The sequence below is a fragment of the Erythranthe guttata genome, chromosome 13 (genome assembly GCF_056151865.1).
Source record: "Erythranthe guttata isolate IM_541 chromosome 13, IM_541, whole genome shotgun sequence".
NCBI lineage: Eukaryota > Viridiplantae > Streptophyta > Magnoliopsida > Lamiales > Phrymaceae > Erythranthe > Erythranthe guttata.
In genome coordinates this window covers 19,195,656-19,216,599 of record NC_142545.1, presented here as the reverse complement: position 1 = coordinate 19,216,599, position 20,944 = coordinate 19,195,656, and the positions used below count along the sequence as shown (strand labels likewise).

General features: G+C 36.1%; 6 protein-coding genes and 1 long non-coding RNA gene across 8 annotated transcripts; 3 read left to right on the top strand and 4 right to left on the bottom strand.

Moving 5' to 3' along the window:
• Nucleotides 1–40: 40 nt before the first annotated feature.
• Nucleotides 41–4,389, bottom strand: LOC105948834 (uncharacterized). Of its 2 annotated transcripts, XM_088811415.1 has the most exons (14): nt 4,096–4,321; nt 3,670–3,844; nt 2,520–3,084; nt 2,267–2,451; nt 2,097–2,177; nt 1,989–2,030; nt 1,840–1,881; nt 1,589–1,675; nt 1,239–1,365; nt 1,064–1,144; nt 811–936; nt 635–699; nt 442–547; nt 41–342 (listed from the first exon to the last, which is right to left on the bottom strand). In XM_088811415.1, the coding sequence occupies exons 1-14, from the start codon at nt 4,188–4,190 to the stop codon at nt 236–238; spliced, it is 1,884 nt and encodes a 627-aa protein (XP_088667541.1). In that variant the 5' UTR covers nt 4,191–4,321; the 3' UTR covers nt 41–235. The 2 variants fall into 2 exon arrangements, with proteins under 2 accessions (XP_088667541.1, XP_012827526.2); XM_012972072.2 differs by lacking the exon at nt 3,670–3,844 and having other exon boundaries at nt 4,096–4,389.
• A 2,745-nt stretch (nt 4,390–7,134) lies between these two features.
• Nucleotides 7,135–8,401, bottom strand: LOC148766120 (uncharacterized). Its single transcript, XR_016029128.1, has 2 exons — nt 7,711–8,401; nt 7,135–7,425 (listed from the first exon to the last, which is right to left on the bottom strand). It is a non-coding gene; the product is annotated as an uncharacterized LOC148766120 (long non-coding RNA).
• Nucleotides 8,402–10,123: 1,722 nt separating this feature from the next.
• Nucleotides 10,124–12,550, top strand: WRKY14 (WRKY DNA-binding protein 14). The gene is made up of 3 exons (XM_012971960.2): nt 10,124–11,007; nt 11,302–11,442; nt 11,557–12,550. The coding sequence occupies exons 1-3, from the start codon at nt 10,403–10,405 to the stop codon at nt 12,284–12,286; spliced, it is 1,476 nt and encodes a 491-aa protein (XP_012827414.2). The 5' UTR covers nt 10,124–10,402; the 3' UTR covers nt 12,287–12,550.
• Nucleotides 12,551–13,664: 1,114 nt separating this feature from the next.
• On the top strand, nt 13,665–15,860 carry LOC105948799 (NAD(P)-binding Rossmann-fold superfamily protein). The gene is made up of 6 exons (XM_012972027.2): nt 13,665–14,157; nt 14,440–14,592; nt 14,737–14,830; nt 14,967–15,049; nt 15,230–15,383; nt 15,473–15,860. Exons 1-6 carry the CDS (start codon nt 13,996–13,998, stop codon nt 15,706–15,708), a joined length of 882 nt encoding a protein of 293 aa, XP_012827481.2. The 5' UTR covers nt 13,665–13,995; the 3' UTR covers nt 15,709–15,860.
• LOC105948801 (non-specific lipid-transfer protein C, cotyledon-specific isoform) lies at nt 15,822–16,409 on the bottom strand. The gene is made up of 2 exons (XM_012972029.2): nt 16,066–16,409; nt 15,822–15,988 (listed from the first exon to the last, which is right to left on the bottom strand). The coding sequence occupies exons 1-2, from the start codon at nt 16,407–16,409 to the stop codon at nt 15,979–15,981; spliced, it is 354 nt and encodes a 117-aa protein (XP_012827483.1). The 3' UTR covers nt 15,822–15,978.
• A 654-nt stretch (nt 16,410–17,063) lies between these two features.
• LOC105948800 (uncharacterized) lies at nt 17,064–18,432 on the top strand. Its single transcript, XM_012972028.2, has 2 exons — nt 17,064–17,249; nt 18,016–18,432. Exons 1-2 carry the CDS (start codon nt 17,064–17,066, stop codon nt 18,202–18,204), a joined length of 375 nt encoding a protein of 124 aa, XP_012827482.1. The 3' UTR covers nt 18,205–18,432.
• Nucleotides 18,377–20,932, bottom strand: LOC105948797 (Pentatricopeptide repeat (PPR) superfamily protein). Its single transcript, XM_012972025.2, has one exon. The coding sequence runs from the start codon at nt 20,930–20,932 to the stop codon at nt 18,641–18,643; it is 2,292 nt and encodes a 763-aa protein (XP_012827479.2). The 3' UTR covers nt 18,377–18,640.
• Between the last annotated feature and the right edge of the window lie 12 nt (nt 20,933–20,944).

The window sequence follows — 20,944 nt, the reverse complement described above, 5'->3', positions numbered from 1 at the left end:
AAACTTTACGTAAAAATTAAATGATAAAAAACTTTAATTGAACCTAAGAATTTGAATTCATAGTAACAAAATCATTAAACTATTTTTATATCCTTGACATAAATTCAAAATCAAAATGCAAATTACTTTGAAATAACATCTCAAATACTCTATTTCAATTTGAGAATAATTTGTATATGGCGACTGATATATATCAAATACGACACTGTTTTTCGTATGAGTGCAAAGATTGGAACTAATAATATCCGTTGGATGCAGAAAGAAATTCTTCGAGGAGCCGTTCGATAGTCCTCCTAGACGTAACTTTATCGATTTCGAAAACTCTCATCTCATCTTTCAGTCCTGCATTATCACATAAACATAAACACGCAAAAAATTGAATCTCGGCGTTGAAATTCATTTGCAGTTGACTATAAATGCTATTAATAAGTAGAAACTCACCAGATTGATGTAGAGCTTTGAGTGGTAGTTGTGCTGCACTTGCATTGAGGAATCGTAGCAGGTTCTTCATTAGCTCAGAAGACTCGGCAGATACCAGAATTTCCCTCTAATTAAAAAAAAAACAATAGCCTCAGATAGCTGATTCGATTGATGCTGTAGAAAATCGAGAGAAATGTGCAGAATTTATCAGAACCTTGAATTTCTTCTGAGAATCATAGTAGCCAGAAACAACAACTAGTAGGCCAAGTTTCTCCAGTTCTGCATTAAAAAAACAGCACTAAAATTCAGGAGCTGATGAAATATAGAATCAGAAGCAATTTAAAGTTCTTGCAATAAAAATAAATATATCATATTTAATTAATTTATTACTTTGGAAGTGTATGATTTCTGGAATTGATGTGGATTCATGAGACAGCAGTTGTGCAATCGACATCCCTATCGAACTCATCCCGATATTTGGTGTCAGCATTCTTGAACTGATAGTACTTGATTTACCTGTTTTAGACGAGTAAAATTAGAAAACAAATCAATCAAAAGCTCGTTTTCAATGTATGTTATGAACACGGAAATATAATTAAGTAAAATAAAAATTTGATAACTGATAGTTATATGGAGAGTTAACCTGATCTTGTCCATTTCTTGAATTCCTTGCGCAGAATTTCTTCCATGTTAAGGTCGGAGGAATCATGGGTCTTGTACTTCACTGAGAAACCAAAAGAAAGAAAAAGAAAATGTGTGTCCATTATCAATAAATTAATTTGTAAAATGTAGCGGCACGATAAAATTATCGATCTTACAGATATGGTAAAGGCCATTGCATCCATACCGACCAGCTCCATTAATTAATAAGGTGGCCATATATTTATCTTTGGAGGTACATTCTGAGTTTGATAGGTTTCCAGTATCCACAAGAATGCCTGCCAACTGCCAATCGATGAACCGAAATGACAAGCTAAATATTTCTGAAAACCAATGATAAAACAGATGTCTGGTATTTCTTCGGTATTTCCTTGATGTATGATTGAGATGGCAATAAATGGACCCCTTTTTTTTATTTTATGTTATGAGATATCATTACAACTAAAATTGCATCAAATCAAGAAAACAGAGTATGAATACATGCAATTGAAAATTGATGACTCGGTACCAAAAGTCTACTGAATCCTTGCCCAGCCAATATTTCAGGTGAAATCATTGCAAACTTATCAGCAATAACGGTACAGCATGACACATCCTGAAACGAAAATTACTCATTGTATTCATTTATACGTCATTTATATATCAGGAAAATATATCGATGATGGTAGTCGATAGAATTAAGTGTGAGCGTACAAAACCAATATTGGAAGAGAAGAAAGAGATAGACAGGATAGTTGAGTTTATGTTGTAAATGTATACCTGTCGTACAGTGGTAGAATCAACCCATGAATATGAATGAGACTGCAAAAAACAAACATAACAATGTCAAAACATACTCCCTTGCATATAGAAAGTAAACTACTAAGATAATAAATATTGATCGATAAAGAGGGTCAAGATAAACAAACCTTTGTGCAATGAAACACTTCAACTATTGCCTCTCTCAGTGCCTGCTCCAAAAATTAGCATATGCTTGTCATTTCCACAAACGAACAAGTTGAAATTAAAGTGCGTACCTCTTGTTCGGATGGGATTTTATCGCAGTTGAGTAAAACTAGTTTGAGACTCCCAAACAAATCATAATAGGACAAGTCAATCTGTGCAAAATTCATAACAAGGAAGAAGAATTTTTACATTATGATTTATATCAAAATTAGAAGATCGAGGAGTTGTAAGTCAAAACTACCTCATCAATAAAAATTAACGATGAAAGATCGATATTGCATGAACGAAGAAGCCACTGAAGACCAGCATGTGAGTCTAACTTTGCCCTCTTCATATTGATGACTGGCACAGTACACAACTGGTTGCTCTTAAGAGTCCCGTCGAGATAAAAAGCATACATGATGGTCGAAGCCACAGATCCTACATCTGCACAAATACTATGTCAGATTATGGAAAGAAATATTAGTTTAACTGACTAATTTAATTGGAATCACCAGAGATATCCGGCCCAATTACAGCATGCAAGAACTTTCCAGGAACACCAGCATTCACATCATCCCTCCTAGCTTTAAGATACTTGTTTAGCTTGTAAACACTTTCACACGATTCAATAACTTCCATTTTTGGTGAAGTCCCAGAATAAAACAATGCTGCCGAAGGAGGAAGATGAACACCAGAAATATCATTTTGCCTCTTACTCACATTGTACGAACTTTTAAAGTTAACCTCTTCCTTTGCTTCGCTGGCATCTGGACTAATATAAGCTGTTGATGTTTCTTCAAAATCATGGATAACTCTTAGTGGAGAGGAAGTCTTTGACCACCTCCCAGATAATGACCGGCCAATGGGTTCAAGAACAATGTCCGAGGGAGAGTTTTTCGGGCTGTAAGTAATATCTTCGGCTTTTCGGTTTCCAGTGTCTGAAGCTGATCTGTTAATGCTTTTAGTTTTTCCCAATTTTCCTTGAAAGTCAAAGCCACTGCCCTTGTTCCCCGCTGCTGCTTCGCCTCTTCGTATCCCATTGAAAAATGGGTCGTCACGAGTACGAACATATCTTTCCTACAGTTGAGGTGGAAAATTAGATGATTAGATGAAACAATATTAAATTTTTAATTCAAAAGGACATTTCAACTAATTGTAGCAATCACGGCTATTAGGAATCACTTTTTACCATATAGGGATTTCGATGCAACTGCACACTCCACTGGAAAGTAAAGAAAAGGGAAAAAAAAGAAAAGACAAATATAATTTGGTAGGATCAGAATAGCATCTTAACCTATATTCAAGCATCTTCACCTGTAATGCCAGCAGCTAAATGAACCAGAAACTATACACATGTGTCAGCCAGTAGACACTCTACGTGATTTGTACTTCACCCGAAAAATATACTATTACGTAACGGATTTCATCACTAATTTGTCGTCACGCGTAGAAACCACTTTTAACCGCCCGTTGTTATTGATGTAATCCCGTCTATATATTTCGTATCGCTTCAAGATTTCAAGCATACGTCCAATTCGATTTTATTTCTATTTATTCAGAGCCTATACCAAAATATCAAACAAAAATTGAATTACTCTATAATAATCTCTGCTGCAATTTTCTGTGCCAGCCTACACCATATAATCGAAAGGTGATTTTTACCTGTTGAGTTGAGGTGGTTGAATTGGAGGCGGTGGTGGACTTCATTTTGGCAGCAAAAAGAAGCCTAAAAAAATTAGCCTTCAAATGGAACAAACACCTGTGTGTGTGTGTTGTTGGAGGTGACGGAGAATTTGAGAAGGACAAGAAAAGGAGAAGGAAATATCGAAGCGTTGGGCTATTAGCATTGTGAAATCCGCCATTGGAGTACATTATTGGAGTTATTGCAGAGCATTCGGCAGATAAAATCATGCAAACAAAAAAACCAGGTAAAATCCCTAAATCCCTAAATCACTATTCCCTAAGTGCAAGATAGAAAACAACTCTGGAATTGCACAACATTATTGGTAATATAACTACATCCAGTTCGTGCTCTATAAAATTGCTTCTTATAAGAACATTTCAAACTAAAATAAAACCACGACGCACCTCTTGGTGAAAACGGAAAAATACTCCGCGGCGGCGGCGGCGGCGATCGTAATCATCGGTGGCATAAACGGCTTAGGTAAGTGTTGCGTCAGCATTACTCCTTTTTCTTCCGTTGCAATTACAGATTACTGCAATTACTACATTGAAAAATTATATTTTGACAATCTTACTGCAGAATGCAAATCATATTTTCGTAATCGTGGTAATTTTGGAAATCCAGATATATTATTTTAATTTTTAAACAAGCAATCTCCGTAATATGGTAACAACTTTTAGAACCTTTTTCTAAAGCACGTGAAAAAAGTGTTTTTTTTACCCCAGTTGGACCCGGAAGAAATTATCAATTAAATAGAATTATTAATTTATTAAATATTAATTTATTGAATATTAATTTATCGAGATTCTACTACACACCGTAATGATTTCATTGTCGGCATGGAAAAAGAAGTGAATGAAATAATGTAAAGATTGACTGGATTTTGAGAAGGTTGGTGGATTACATTCAATTACGATAATCATCTTTTCAAATTTCTTTAATTATCGAGATTATTGAAATTTTACAAGCTATCTCCTTTCACACTAGGTGAGTAAAACCACTTATGAACTCTATAAATTAGCTCTTCCACCCTCATCACTTGCATCATCACACACAGTATATTCCATTTCCTGTGAATGTTTTTTCAGACACAAATATGTATATCATATAATATATATTAAGTAAAAATAAAAGATTTGATTTCGCAAAATTACAGTATTTGAGAAAGAAAAACGGGCGGTCCTATCGATATAGGAGTAATGGACATGCCTGGCTCCCTGTATGCCACTCGGCTATACCAATCAGATAGAGTTGATTGGTTGAATCGGGTGGCATATGAGGAGCGAAGCATGTCGAAAATGTATTGCTCCTTTATTAACGGTTCTATCTCGAATATCAAATAATTATTATATACATCTTTTAGCTTCTAATTTTCTTAATTATTAGTAAAAAAAGAAAATCATTTTTGATATTTTAAGCCCATCAACAATTTTTATGGGCTTTCTCATCTCTTTGGCCCACTAAGATTTCAATATAGTCAGGTCCAATCCAGTAAACAAGTTCTTCAATACAAAGCCCGCCGTGAGTAAAGTTCCAATTTATTTTTTATTTATTTATTTTCATTATGAAATAAATTTCTAATAATTAAAAAAAAATTAACTCTTCCCTCTGCATTAATTACATTTTTTTCTAAAGTTGTTTTTAATTCATTCTTCATAAAAAAATTCGCAGAAGCACGGGTATGTTGCGACGACAAGACATAACAAAAAAATTATGAATAATATCAGCAAAAGTCGATAATATGTTATTTGTACAAGATTTAATTGATATGACATGTAATGAAAAAATAAAGGGGGTCCGTCCGTTCGTCCTCTTCGACGTACACACACACATTCTTCAAAAACTTCAAGTATTGAAGAAAAAACAAAGGTTTCGTTTTCTTTATGTACAAAATTCATCTCATACACGGATGATTGTCGGATTCTGATGATGTGATTGCATGTTTTGAAAAATTATGTTAAGGTAACAAATATATTGCTTTTAGGAACATAATTAAGGTGTACTTGATGTTGTATTTTGCAAATACATAAATAAAATTATGTTGATTTAATATTTATTTACAAATAATGACCTTGGTTTTCCGGAGCTTCATTAATATGCAATTAAAGCAGCTTGGGGGATCTCGAAATTGATCCCCAAAATAAAGGTAAAAAGTATTCTTCTTATTGCCAATGTAAGTAAAGTTGTGATTGTTAATTCCACGTGCACCTGCCACGCAATTCTAGGGACTGTCTTTATTTTATTTTATCTTCTTCAAAAAAAAATTAAAATTTATTTTCACATGCAAAGTTGATGGATTTTACTTTAGTTAATTTTCTCTTATTTATTTAAACATACATTAAATTTATATTTTTAATTTATAGTAATTCCCTTATCTTCTCGAGGTGATAATTTAATCTGGCTGGGTTTTTTTTTTTTCTCTATGATATGTGGCTCAAAAAGAGAGGTTGGTGGCTGATCAATCAGGGCCGTCCACGTATACAGCTGGATTAATTACATCAAAGGCCAGGATGAATCGTGAGATATACAGTTAGTTGAAGTAGCCGGTAAATGGCCGGCGGAAAGTGACGTCAGCGGTGGATGATTAATCAGATTCAGCAACCAAAGAAAGACTTTTTGAGGAGGAGCCATTAAACATGCACGACTTTTAATCAAAAGTCTTCGTTAATTAATTAATCAAAGGGGTCATTAGCAATAAACCCCTCATATAGATAATAAATGGTGATATGTCCACCCCTTAAATCTTTCTTTGTGATAAACCCCTAGAATTTATATTTCCAATTCTACCCTTATGTCAATTAGCATAATTAGTCTCAATTATTCCTTTTTTCTCTCTTTCCATAACAATAATTTAATTCCTAAAAATTTCCTTTCAAATTCCTAAAAATTTGCTAGCAAATCAAATAAAAAAAAAATATGTTTTTTATTTTTTATTATTTTCGGATTTTTTAACCATTTTTTTTTTTTAAATTTTTTTCTAATAAAAAATATTTTTTTTAGAAAAAAATTTAAAAAATAAAAAAAATATTTTTTATTAGAAAATTGATTAAACAAAAAAAAAATAAAAAAAAAAATATATATTTAAACAAAAAATTGATTTTTTTTCCTCGACAGATTTACAACTCCGATTATGACTATAGTTGAATATGGCTATTATGTGACTACGCGATGTATAACAGTGTAATTAACATATTGTAGAAGCATATTTATTAAGATAACAGTAAGAATATGACTATTATGTGAATGTGACTGTGCTTTGTAAAACATTATAATTAACAGACAGTAGAAGCATGATTCTTAACAAAAACAGCGAGAATATGACTATTATGTGAATGTGACTGTACTTTGTAAAACATTATAATTAACAGACAGTAGAAGTATGATTCTTAACAAAAACAACGAGAATATGACTATTATGTGACTACGGTTTGTATAACAGTGACTGAACAGGAAAGTGAGAATATGACTATTATGTGACTAGGTTCTGCGTAATGTGACTACAAGTAATCAGCACTTGAAAAAACTTGCAATATTAATAGCAAAATACATTGCAAAAAGAAAAAAAAAATGACTAAAAAAAACAATAAATAACTAATGTGATCTTTCAACAATGGCCATCGAACATGTTTTTTTTGTTGCGGTATCCAACTCGGTTGCACCGACCGCACTTAATCTTCCGTTTGATCTTGTGTATTAAATATGACTACACTGTTAAATGTTGAACATAGGCAGCACTACAAAAAAAAGGACAAATGTAACTAAGTTGTTAAACATGACTACTCTGTCAAATATGACTACTCTGTAAAATACATTGCACTACAACCGACTAATCTCGTAATTCAATGAGTTTTCCAGATCTAAACATTCAGAATAACACAAAATTTAATAAAATCCAGAATAATTGAAAATCAATGTATGCGTTCATAACAAACAAATAATAGAACTGAAAATCAGATCCATAACATATTCTATTGCTAGTTCGACAATTAATTCGAGAAAAATAAAAAAATAAAATTTACCAATTAATATAGTATATATTGGTAGTCATCGTCGAGAGAAGGGAAATCTCCATGTAGAAATCCGACGGAGGCGGCGACAAGGTGGGGAGGCGCCGCCGCCAGCTGTACCAGGCGTCGATGTGGTGGTGTTCGACGAAGGGGAAACGATCTCCAATATCAGCGGAGGAGGGCCTCCTGCAACGTGTTTCGGCCGGCGGCGGCGGCGATTTACAGATTTGAAGAAGAAGGAAAAAGGAAAAAAGAAAAAAAAGAACTGTGAATTGGAACGGAAAAATCTGTTCAAAATCGGCGAACTTCAAAAACACAACAATATTTGTATCATATATGTATATTTTGGAGAAAAAAAAGATTAATAAAAATTGGAAGCATTTTCAAAAATTAAAATCGGATAAAAAAGATTCCCTTGTAATTGATTTTTTTAGAATTCACAGAGAAAAATAATTAAATATTGTTCCAAAATAATTAAAAAAATTGAACAATTAAAATTGGGAGAACATTGAAAAAACACACAGTATGAAGAATGGAAAATTAGAGAGAGAGAGTAAAAAGAATGGTGAGGGAATAAACGAAAGAAAAGAAGGAATTTGGGAGGAGAATAAAAAGAAATAAAATAATAAATAAATAATTGGAATGAAATAGAGAGAGAGAGAGAGAGAGAAGAAGGAAAAGGAAAAAAAAAAAAAAAAAAAAAGAACGAGAACGGAGAGAAAGAGCGAGAGAATGAAAGAGAGAAAAATAAAATTGTATTAGGTTAAAAACCTTACACATATGGGCATTTTAGTCTTATCATGGTTGGTAAGGGGGGTCTCACTAATTTAGATTGGGATATGGGTTATGGGAAAAGTCTTTAAAGTCAATTGGGTTTAGTTCAAAATATTTTCCAAATAAGGGGTGTATTGCATATTTCCCCTTAATCAAATTCACATATTAATCAGACGTAAGCATCGAGGTAGGGTTTGTCATTATTAGGATCAGTCACGGCTTTAATTAATTGTTTAATTCAGGTTATTAATTAGTAGTAATTAATAATAGTTTAACAAATGGGATTAAAATATGATTGTGGATCACATGGAAGGATGCTTCTTTCTTCTTCTTCTCTCCCACAGTTTATAATAATTAATTAACAAAATGTTTAAGAAGACAAATTCTGTGTCAGAGAATCCCAGTGTTAACCTTGTTTTATTGTGTGGGTATTTTGTTTCATGCATGAACATGGCTTATAATGTTTTTTTTAATTTAATTTTAAGAAAATACACATAAAAGAAAAAAATATATATATAATTAATTAATGTTTGATAAAAATGGGGAAACAATACATTTAATAAATTGTTGAAATTCTAAATATTTATAAAAAAATGGGATCGAAAATAAAATAATTCTCCAAAGCGACAGATAATTTGAAACGGGAAATATAAATTAACGGAATAAGTGAAAACAATTATTTAAATGGCTAGTAGCAGCTACAGCCATTTGGAGCATTCTTAAATTCTAAACTTCATGTGCCAATTTTAATTTTGTGAGTATTTATTAATAATTCATAATCTTCACTACCACATGACCTGATACAGTTTGTAATAATTAATGATGAAACATTAATTGTTCGTGCTTTTTATATATTTAATTTTGACTAATTATTACCTCATTATCTGATATAATTCGAATATAATTTTATTAATTGTACATTAATTTGATTATAATTTTGGTGGTCTCAATTAGTCCTGAGTAGGCTCTCTAACCTACCTATAATCTGTACTTTGAGGCATAAGTGTAATTAATTAATTAAAGATTGAACACTGACTGAGCCATATATATAGACATCACATCAAACATAGAGAAGTCGGTGCCCCCATTGAAAATTTCTTATTTGAATATATTTACATTTACACACTCATCATATTAATGAAATTCAGATATTTAAGTTAAGAGACATAATAAATAAATAAATAAATAAATAAAATGAGTAAAAATAAGAGAATATATATACAATGATTTTCTTGTTTGGGAGTGGTGTTTTCTCCGAGAAATGCGGCTGGTTGTTGCCTCTTAACTTTTCCATGACTTGTTTATTGTAATTTGTAAATGATTTATATATATAGAAGAGATGTACGTATATGTGTATGTAGTGGTTTAATTAGTTTAGTAGCAAAACAACAAATTAAGGACATGGTCCAAGATAAGAGATTAGATGGATAGAGAGAGAAGGTGAAGAACAATAATATGCTAAAATAACTATTAATTTAACAGAAATTAAACAGTTGCACATATCGATTTGACCATTATTATTTTATGTAATTGTTAAATAAATAAAATTGAACCAGCTCAATTAATCCTTGTTAAAATTATAAAAAAAAACACTATTATATTTAACTTGTTAATTAACAACTCTCTATCCGGGCCCTCCAACTCTCTCTCTCTCTCTCTCTCTCTCTCTCTAGATCGGTTTGCGTATGGAATTGAGCTGTTTTATATCACACAAGTCAGCGTTTTCATCTCTCTTTCTCTCTCTCCTCTCTCTCTCTCTCTAGATCACCATTTCATTTCATTTCATTTCATTCCGTCTTCATTTTGTTTTTTGTTTTTTTTTGAATAATTAATGTTTGTTTGGAGCAAAAGAGAGGCAAAATAAAACGGATGAATAAAAGTGAAACGAGACAGTTTTTTTTGTGTTGATCAGTTGAGTTGAGTGTATATCATGTGCAGTCACTTCTTGAAGAGGATGGAGAATTACCAGCAGGGAGATTTGACCGACATATTAAGGGCCAGCGGCGGCGGCAGCAAAACAGCAGCAGAAGAGGCCGCCGCCGCCGCACTGGCGGATTGGCAGTTTCCAGCTGGCAACAACACCGTTAATAATAATATTAATACTTATCCCACCGACGACCCGGTAGATGTTTTCGGGGACCCGTTTAGCAGCCATATGGGCGATCCACTTCTTCTTCTTCATGGTATCAACGCCGCCGCCGCCGCCGTCCCGGCATCTGGATTATTTCTCCACAGCAGCTCTGAAGAAACTGGAAATAGCACTAGTAGTACTGTAGGGTTTGCTTCTAATATTGATGGGTTGATCAAAAGACCTAATAATATGTTTTCAAGGATGCTTCAGATCGCAACTAACCCGAAATTGCCGCTGCCACCGTGTGATTCTCCGGCGGCCGCCGCTGAATCGCCGAGGGGTTTAGTAAAGGCTCCTGATCATACTTTGATCATTTCCCCAAATAGTTCCAAATTAGGTTGCTTGTTGGAAAGCCCTGGTAATTTGCAGATCTCGTCTCCGCGAAATACGGGCATCCGGAGAAGGTGGGTATTTTCTTTTATTTTCTTTTATTTTCTTCAAACCGATCGACGATTATATTCATATCTGCAAATATAATAATTGTGAGATGAATTTCTGCCATTGTCAAATTGTCCGTTACTTTTGGCTTTTCTGAATGAAAAAAGTGAACAAGTGAACAGATGAACTACTGCTCAATACTCATGCATGCAGTTCTCTGAAAATGATATATGTACACATCAAATAATTTAATTTGTTCTTTTTGATGGAATATATACATACATCTGTATGTATGTATATATGTATGTATGTATGTGCAGGAAAAGTCAGGCGAAGAAGGTAGTGTGTATACCTGCACCAGCGCCTGCAAACAGCAGATCCAGTGGAGAAATTGTTCCATCAGATCTTTGGGCCTGGAGAAAGTACGGTCAGAAACCAATCAAAGGTTCCCCATACCCTAGGTAAATTAATTAATTATATATATTTAATCTCATGTTTTCTGTTTTTTTAATGATCATTGATTATTAATTGGTAGATAGATGAAACAAAAATTGATCATGTGATGAAAAATCCAGGGGTTACTATAGATGCAGTAGCTCAAAGGGATGTTCGGCCCGGAAGCAAGTAGAGCGGAGCCGAACCGACCCGAATATGCTGGTCATCACCTACACTTCGGAGCACAACCACCCATGGCCCACACAAAGAAATGCTCTCGCCGGCTCAACCAGGTCCCAGCCCTCGTCTTCATCCAAGAACATTAACCCATCATCATCATCATCTCAAAAGTCCACCAGATCAAACCACCTGCAGAAACATAATCACCATCATCAAGAAGAGCACAAGCTGCTGGAGGAAGAAAGTAGTACTCGTGGCGGCGGCGGTGATGATACAGCAGTTGGTGGCGGCGGCGCCGTGAAAGAGGAGGAGATGGAACAAGACTTGGACGATCATCATCATCACTTGGAATTTGACGATAATAATCAAGGGTTTTCGCATATCTACAGGCCAACATTGCCGGATGCCGCCGCCCACCATTCCGAAGACAGTTTCTTATTCGCCGATCTCGGAGAAATCGAGACCGACTCGTTGGATATCTTGCTGACGCAAGGATTCTCCGGCGAGGATGATGGCCCAGACAGCAAGTCTTTGGATCCATTCACCTTCTACGATTGGGCATCAACTGGAAACAACAACAACATGATCAGCACAACCACTACTTCTTCTCCCGCCACCGCCGCCGCCGGAGCAGCCACCACCACTGCATCATATGGAGAGCCAGCTAATAAGAATAACGATCATCCATGATATGATTCTCCGATTCAACAACACAAGCCGGCGGGCCCCACTCATCATGAGAAAAAAGATAAACACAAAAGCAGCTATATATTATACATTTCATGTATGTATAATTCAAGAAGCCATGCATACTGTGCATGTGTGTAAGTTTTCGCCGCCGCACGTGGGGAAGTTTTTTCATAATATTGATTAATTTTCTGTAGACATGCATTTTTCTTAAACACTTTTGATTAGGCTACTCATATATAATTAATTAGTGTTATAAGTTATAAATTGGGAGCAGTTAATTATATATATAGATATACAATGAATTAATGAAGTACTACTGCATTGCATTTGGTTTTGGAATATTGGTAGTGTGGATGGGACAGAAAGGTGAGGAACAGAAGGTTTCAACAGTTAACAATTAAAAAGGTACATTTTTCAGACAAGACAGGATATATATAATACTATGCCCTTAATTACTACAAACAAAATATAATCATTTCTGGGAAATATGTATTTTTTATATATATGTATCATGTATGTATATGATCATACAGTAACACAAGCAGCTTTTTGTTCCGATCCTCATGTATGTATATATACACATCTCAAAACAATAATATTGTTGTTTTTCTATGGTTTATGTTATGAATTCTTCATTCTTGTTCCTCCTAAGATTTTCTTTATGCAGACTACTACTTTGGATTGTGGTTTTTTCTTTTTTCTTTTTCCCGAAATACTTAATTGAAAATTTGTGTCGTAATTACGTCGAGCCATCGTAATCTAAATCTTCTAACTCTCGTTTTATTCTAAAAAAAAAAAGAAATTAATACATGTGTTTTATTCTAATTGTTAAGAAAGTTGTTGTGTTATTAATATTGGTAAAACATCACTATTTACTCTCTCTCTTTCTAAATAATTATTTCTTTTTAGAATTGCAGAAGCATTAAGAAACTCAATAAATATATCTTCATTTTAGTAAAATTATATAAAAGTGACTAACATAACTCTTCTTTATAAGAGATAGTTAATAGTTATAGTTGAATTACAAGATTAAAACATGCATATATGCAGTTAATACAGTATTGAAAATGCATTATAAAATACTTTGCTAATATTAATATAATGTAGTGAATGCAACAAATTAATAATTGGAAATTTAGATAGTAGTGGAAACACGTTTGATAGGTTGTATTATTATTATTATGATGATAATTATTAGTTGGCAAACAGTGGGATATCTCGAATTGTCAAATCCATCAACTTTCATCAAACAATTTATGTACCTAAAGTCGTTTTCTGATTGGATGAAAATAAAAAGCGCATTTGGAGACTCGATTTTTATAATTGGCGACACTGTTTGGGGTGATGATTTTGATGGGTAAGGAATCGCACTACACTTACATACATTAAAATTGACCATGCAATTAATTATTCCAATACACTAATCCCTTTCCGTAAAAGTCGTGTTTCCAAACATCCTACTCAAATTTTATGAGATTCACAGAGTCTGACGTGGCCGTTTTCTCGCCATGCGGCTAGCCAGCCCACGGCTCTGAATTGAACGCCGTCGTTTAGCTTCCTCAACTCCTCTAACTACCAAAATGCCACGCTCCCCAATTTTGAACGCAGATCGCATTTTCAGGGCAGTGAATTAAAAGTTCAATTCCTACCCTAATTGGAAGGTGAAGAGCAGTGACGATTGGAATTCGATCGCCGACGAACGAAATAAGATGATGATGAAGCTGAATTATGTAGCGCAGCAGTGGGTTTTGATGGGGAGGCGAATTCAGACGCCATTTTCAATGCCCCGCATGTTTTCTTCTGCAATTAAACAGTGTGAAGGCGGTGTTTCAATGGTTCAAGGTGCTTCCAGAGGCATTGGCCTTGAATTCGTGAGTTCACAATTCTTCAGAAAGTTTTGCCATTGTTTAGGTTTTGTGTCAATTTGTGTTTTCATATATGATTGCTTCCTTGTTGCGCATGAAAATGGGGATGGGGATCATTGCATAAGCATAACCTAGTTCTTCCATTGCATAATATAAATGCATATTGATCGATATAGTAGTCAATCTTTCATGGCTGCCATCTCATTGCATAACATAACAACGATGTGTGTCGAATTCTTCAGTTTTGTTTGGATTTTATTACTTTAATTCATTTTCGGCTGCATATAGGTTAGACAATTGTTAGAGAAAAACAACAAAGGGCATGTTGTGGCAACATGTCGTAATCCTAACGGTGCGAACGGGCTTTTGGAATTGAAGAATAAATTTGCCGAACGGCTAGATATTCATCAGCTAGATCTCACCGTTGATAGCACAATAGAGGTATTACTAATTTCAGTACGCATACTTTTCACCTCCTTTGTCGATGATTTTTATGATCTAGAAATGATATTCGTTCCAATTCAACTTATTGTTCTTATTGCATTATTATCATGTTCTTCGCCTTATACCAAGTATTAATTCTAGGCGGCAGCAAAATCTGTGGAAGATAAGTATGGTTATCTAAACCTTCTCGTAAATGCATCTGGAATCCTCTCAATACCCAATACTCTGCAGCCAGGTACAGATGTCCACTAATTATTTTTATCGGTTTAGCGCATATAGATTAATTCTGGTTAAAGTGAAATAATGTTTGATAGAAGCTCAACCGGTTTCCATTAAATTGAATCGAGTGTTTTATGTGTTGTTCAGTACAGAAACCACATTGAACAAACTTCAAAGAGATTCGTTACTTCTCAACTACGAGGTCAATGCTGTTGGCCCTATTTTGGTTATCAAGGTAAGTGCTGTTAGTTTCTTCTATTTGTTATCAACTGCTTGAGTAGTTAAAAAGACATGTCAAATAAGGAAGATGCTTTGGAATTTAACTTGCCTAACGTGGCCTATCGTTGTATGGTTGCTTTGATTTTGGCAACTCCTCGTTTATGAACTATTGCTTGTGATTTGTATGGGAAAAAAGCATATGTGGCCTCTGCTCAAGGTTGGAGGTGGTACTGGAACAGAGAGAAGCTTAGCAGTTGTTGCCAACATAAGTGCGAGAGTGGGATCGATCGGAGATAATCGTTTAGGAGGGTGGCACTCGTATCGGTCTTCAAAGTCCGCACTTAATCAATGTAACAAACTTCACTTCTCTGTTAATTTAAAAAAAAAAAATTCAAAGTGGTGTTTGCTATACGTAAAATCCTTTCTTTAAACCGTGCAGTGACGAAGACTGTGGCGGTGGAATTTGCGCGCAAGAAAGATCCAATTACATGCATTCTGCTGCATCCAGGCACAGTAGATACAGATTTATCGAAACCATTTCAGAAAAATGTTCCAGAAGGAAAACTCTTCACCAAAGAGTTTTCGGTCCAGAAGCTACTGAGCATCATCAACAATGCCAAAGCATCTGACAATGGCAGGTTCTTTGCTTGGGATGGTCAAGAGATTCCTTGGTGATATAACAAACCACCAAATGGATCAATTTAGATATTTAGTTTTAGATTATGGGATGAAATATCGATCAGACCGCTTATCTTCGTTTTTTTTTGTTTTCGCTAAACGCATTAAAGTACTCAAAATTCTTATTGCAATAATCTTTCTTGGGAAAATCGTACATATGACAAGCATGCAACTAAATTATTAACTCCACATCTCACTGGATCGGAGCTGTCTTATTCAAAACATCTTCTACACCTCTAACGTGATCTGATCAAACTCGAACGGGTCTCAGTGGAGCCTGCAAAAATGAAAACATGAGTTTAGAAACACTCCAAGTTATGAGGAAATTTAAATGTTTTGTTTTGTAGGGCTTACTTTTCGCAATCGGTGTTGATAGAAACAGGGAAGCCGACTTTGATGTTACAAGCAGAAGGGATCCTGCTCAAGAGCTTGTCCTGCACGCCTGCGAAGTTCTTGATCCCGGCCTTGAGGCACCTGCAGATGGCCTTTTTGTCGTCAACCGATTTGACGGACTGAGCCAGCTGTTGTAGGCCAGCACAGCATGCGGGCGAAGGCTTCGAGTCTTTGCCGGTGGCAAATGTGATGCACGAGGCTGCCTTCATGTCGACCGTGCCGCACGTTGGGGCTGCATTGCTCGATTGAGCGTAGAAGTAAATCAGGGAGAGGACAACAAACAAGGATAAGAGTGAAGCCTTCATTTTGGTGTTGTTTTTGGATATTGGAATGTGGTAAAGAGTATTAATTAGAGGAAGAATGGATTGATGATGAGAAGTTGGTGTGGTGGAAATGGGGTTTATATAGAGAGAAGTTGATGAGAAGTTTGGTTTTTGGGCATTGGCATTGGAGTATGTGGAGTTTTAGCTTCCCAATACAATCTGATTTTATGGATAACTATTTTGCAGGTGGTGTCTTGGGTTGATGAAAGTGAATAAAGCCAAAATAAAAAAAAAAAATTATGAGGGACTTTATTTTGAAAAAAGAACTATCTAGGGGTCAAACCGAGAATAGCAGAAGATTTTCGGGGTTAAGATGTAATATTCAAATAATTTGGACGGCAAACGTGTAATGTAACACAAAACAGATGTAATGTCCACTGATGGGGAGTTAATTTTTTTAGCTCAAATACTGATGGGCTCGACGGATACAGCCCACTTCCCAAGATAGCCGAAGAATTCCGGGGTCAATATGAAATATGCATATAGTTTGGGGGCAAAAATGTAACACAGAACAGATGCAAATCAAAGCAATTAATTGTTCAGAGAGAGAGCTAAAACCCTTAAAAAGAGCACATTTCCCCTAAATTATACAAACCCAAAACCCAGGAACCTAGGAGAAAGAAGAAAGCAGAATCGATGAACAAGAAGAAGGTATTCGAATTGGCGAAGGGTTTCAGAGGGAGAGCGAAGAATTGCATAAGGATAGCGAGGGAGAGAGTGGAGAAGGCGCTACAGTATTCATACAGAGATCGACGCAATAAGAAGCGTGATATGCGTTCCCTTTGGATCATGCGTATCAACGCCGGCACTCGTCAGTACGGGGTCCGTTTTTCTTCCCTTTCTTTTCCTATCAATTTTCTCTTCTTTTGTTTTTGTGACCCTATTTCCGAATTGCTGCTGTTTCTTCTTACTGGTCCAGGGATTTATGAGTTTTGGGTTGGTAATTGGTATGGGTCTGAAGGAATTTATGTTAAAATACTGTTTGCTGTAATTAATTTCGCATATGTGAGAGGCATACAGTGTGTCACACTGCATTTTGGTGTGATTTATGAGTGTGTGGTTTGTGAAATAAAAGTAAACTGAGTCCTGTAAATATCATCACTGGCAACACAGTTATAAGCTTTCACAGAGCTGTAGGGTTAGCGTTTGGTGACAATTAACGTGCGACAAAGATGAGATTAAATGGACGCGGCATAATTAAATAGGATAATTAATTAAATGCCAAATCGGGATTCAGTCCGAATGTCCCGAAGGTTAAAGTCCAAATGTGAACTTACAGCAAGTAGGTTCATTTAGATGAGATATAGTATGTGTCATGGAAAAGAACAAGAGAGGTTTATTTAACGAGAGAAAAAAAAAGGTTAATGGGCAGGCAAAGGCTGTTGTTTTTGTTATTGTTATTGCTCGACGTTGTTTCTTACAACCAGTAGTTGTAGTAATAGAAAGTTAAAGTTACCAAACTCTTTTGCTATTGATCCTCAAATGAGTATTCGGCAATGTCGTAAATTTCAGGTTAATTGTTTTGGTTTGTGTTTGATGAAGATGTGTTATGATGTAACTTTTTCTTCACTCGTCATTTGCACGACAGGTGAACTATGGAAACTTCATACATGGACTGACGAAGGAAAATATCCAGCTGAACAGGAAGGTTCTATCAGAGATATCAATGCACGAGCCATACAGCTTCAAGGCCCTTGTAGACGTATCTCGTACCGCCTTTCCTGGAAACAAGGCCGTTGTACCTCCCAAGAAGCAAGGCCTTGCAATGCTTGTCTGAACGAATTCTTTTGGTTTTGCTCATCGGATTGATTAGAAAGGATTGTTCAAATCATCTTTTGTTTTTTACTGCTCAAGATAATACTGTACATATGTTGAAGTGTTTGGTTTTGATTCTGAACGCTTGTTTGCTTTGTCTAATTCACTGCGATAAAATGGCAAATGACAACATCGAAAAACATTGTGTATTTTTTGCCGGGAATGAGAGTTCCAAAAAAAATTGCTGGGATTCCACCTGTTTTTTTTCTTCTTCCGGCACCCTCTTGGGATTCATGCAAGTACGGCTGCGAAAATTAGTCAAATACGAACATTCTTAAACTTAGGTTTCCACACGGACAGATATTTCATGGCATGCACGACATCTTTTTTGCACATGAATCAGACAATGAAACAAAGATTTGAGTCATCATTAGACGAATTCAGCCGTTTTTCAAAGTTCAAACCCAGCTATAACCCGGTTCCTTGGAGACCTGCAGCTCTTCCATTACACCTCGAACATCTTCCACATCATCCCATCTATCCAACGACGAATACATATTCGCCATAAGCGAATACGACGCAGAATTTGTGGGGTCCAGTCTGAACAGCTCGTTAGCCGCCCTTCTTGCCAACTTTACATTCGCATGAACCCTACAAGAACTGAGCAACACCTCCCAAATAATCGGATCGTCTTTGCACCCCATCTTATCTATAATTTCCTCAACTTCATTGAACCTGCCAGCTCGCCCCAACGAATCAATAACACAAGTGTAGTGATCGCTAACCGGCTCCACACCATGTTCTTGCATCATCGTATCGAATATTCTCAATCCAATATCCACCAATCCAGAATGACTGCAAGCAGTTAAAACAGCAACAAATGTTATACAGTCAGGCTTGAAACTAGCTTCAATCATGTTTTCGAATAAACGAACCGCATCTTCTCCACGCCCGTTTTGAGCATAACCGTGTATCATCTCATTCCAGGTAACAGTATTCTTAAACGGCATCGTATCAAAAAACTGTCTCGCCCCATCCACATCACCGCACTTACAGTACATATCGATGAGACCGGTACCTACATACACATCGTTTGCATGTCCGTTTTTCACTATCAGACCATGAACCTGTCTCCCTTGAGACAGAGATGATAGTGACGAGCAACAATTCAGTACAGTAGCGTAAGAAAATTCAGTCGGCGGCATCCCTTTACCTAGCATTTGCTGAAAGAAAGTAAAAGCCTCTTTATCCAACGAATTAAGGGAAAAACCAGCTAACATTGAATTCCAGCAGACTGTATCGTACTGGGGAACCGTATTGAATATGTGTTTTGCCGCTTCTATTTTACCGCATTTGGAGTAAACACCAATCATTCCACTGGCGACATACAAGTCTGTCGAAACGTCACTCTTCAATAAGGCAGCATGGATTTGTTTCCCACCTTCTAAAAGCCCCATGCCAGCACAACAACTGAGAATTATAGCAAAAGTCGTTCGATCGGGTCTCACCTTTCTGAACTGCATTTCTCTGAAAAGCATCACCGCCTCCCTATGGTACTCGTTCTGTGAATAACCTGAGAGGATAGCATTCCATGATGTCAAACTCGGTAACGACATACTATTAAATATCCAAAGCCCAGTTTCAACATCCCCACTTTTCAAACAAGCAGCAAGCATGTTGACATAAGTGACGTCATCGGGCTCGAATCCACAACTCTGCATTCTCTGCATGCACTCCGTTACCCTTTCTATATCGTACTGCTTGCCATATCCAGCTATCATAACATTCCACGAAATAACACTCACTTCAGACATACTGTTGAATAACATCTCTGCACACTCCATATACCCGTGCTTCGCGTACATATCAAGCAACGAATTGTTTACGTGCAGGTCACTTTGAAACCCGAGTTTAATAAGAAGCCCATGTATTTGTTTACCATGCATTTTGTACCTTTTCTCCTCGCTGCCATCGCTCACAAGGAACTCATCGGCTGCACTTTTGGAACAAACACCTAATACACTTGACAGCGATACACAGTCTATGATTCCCATTCTATGCATTAGCCTAAACATGCCAAATGCTTCGTCGATGTGATTAGCTTCTACTAACCCCTCCATCATTGCAGTAAACGACACCTCATTATGCTCCGGCAAGTCCTTAAATACCACCACCGCATCTGCAATAGACTCACACTTCATATACATTCCCAATAACGCATTGCCCACATACAAATTCCCATCGAGCCCAACCTTGATAGCAACTCCGTGACACTCCTTGCCGCAACGCAAATTGGCCAACCCCCCACAAGCACTCAAAACACTCGCCAGGGTGAAATGAGTCGGCACAAAACCGCTCACCCTCATAGAGAAATAACTCTCCAGGGCCTTTTCTTTGAGACCATTTCGCGACAACATACTAATTACCAAATTCCAAGAAACGGGATTCCTCTCGGGCATTTGATCAAACACTTGAAACGCATTGTCCAAGTCATTTAATTTGCAGTAAGAATCTAAAATAGCGTGGTAAGAGAATATGTTTTTGAGAGGCATTTGGTCGAACAGGTGGCGGGCGGCGGGAGTGTGGCCGCATTTTGAGTAGAGCTCGATGAGGCGGTTAACAAGGAAAGTGTTGGAAAGCTGATTTGTACGAAAGATATGAGCTTGGACGAGTTTTCCTAATTTGTGGGATTTATGATCGATGCAAGTTTGCAACACATTCGCTAAATAAGAAGCATTCTTTGTTTGCATTTCTACTCTCAC